The sequence below is a fragment of the Cariama cristata genome, unplaced genomic scaffold (genome assembly GCF_000690535.1).
Source record: "Cariama cristata isolate BGI_N322 unplaced genomic scaffold, ASM69053v1 scaffold18994, whole genome shotgun sequence".
NCBI classification, from domain to species: domain Eukaryota; kingdom Metazoa; phylum Chordata; class Aves; order Cariamiformes; family Cariamidae; genus Cariama; species Cariama cristata.
The window spans coordinates 19,371-20,145 of NW_009614907.1; the positions used below are offsets into that span (position 1 = coordinate 19,371).

At 47.2% G+C, this 775-nt stretch overlaps 1 protein-coding gene across 1 annotated transcript in view; it reads right to left on the reverse strand.

The window, feature by feature from the left end:
- SARDH (sarcosine dehydrogenase) overlaps nucleotides 1-775 on the reverse strand; it is a gene marked incomplete at its 5' end in the record, with an annotated part of 22,609 nt that overhangs the window by 12,709 nt on the left and 9,125 nt on the right. The window contains one exon of the mRNA XM_009699610.1: nucleotides 1-70. This exon is cut by the window's left edge and continues 3 nt beyond it. Within this exon, the coding sequence (XP_009697912.1) occupies nucleotides 1-70 (70 nt within the window). The remainder of the gene's footprint in view (nucleotides 71-775) is intronic.

Genomic DNA, 775 nt, shown 5'->3' on the forward strand with positions numbered 1-775 from the left:
CGGGGCTGAACCAGCCGGGCCTCTCCCAGCCATGCCGCTCCTGGAAAACACAGCCCTGTCGCAGCAGCTCCTATGCAAGCAAAGCCAGAGAAATAGCAACACATGGTTAAAAAAAAAAGCCTTTTCACTGCTTTTTTGAGCAGTGCCCCGGCTGCCTTCCTCGAGCCTATGCTCAAGACCCCGTTTGCAACCCCTGGGCTTTGGCTATCAGCAGCCAAAAATCAGCTCTGCAGTTTGTCTTTTAAAAGAGTGGCAAACCCCAGCTGCCTGCAAATTGCCCGATATTTTTGTCCCCCCAAGAAAGGTATTTGCCTCAATGGCAGCCGGGGGGGAGGGGACGCGAAATGTGCACCCCTCCAAAGCTCTCGCTACGGTGCACGAATTACTGACCAAGAGATGCTAAATCCAGACAGCAAGATTCCCCCCGATGTTTACATTTAAGATTTATATGGCAACCTTCTCATTCCTCCTCTGTGATCTGAGGAAAATCTCCCTGCATGCAATTAATTGGGGATCCATTAAGATATTTTTGTTTGGTGCCTCTGTTCAGAAAAGAATAGATTTCGTTTAACATTTCAGAAATGATTCAGTGCCTATTTATAAAACACAGCACATGTTCTGGAGCTGCATGTATAAATACCAGGCTGTCAGTCAAATGGGCATCCCTTATAAGACATGCTATTAAAAAATAAATTGCATCCTCGGTGACAGAAAACAACTGAGCTGTCAACCAAACACCGGGGGACGGCAGGGAGAGATGTCTGTTTTACCGCTT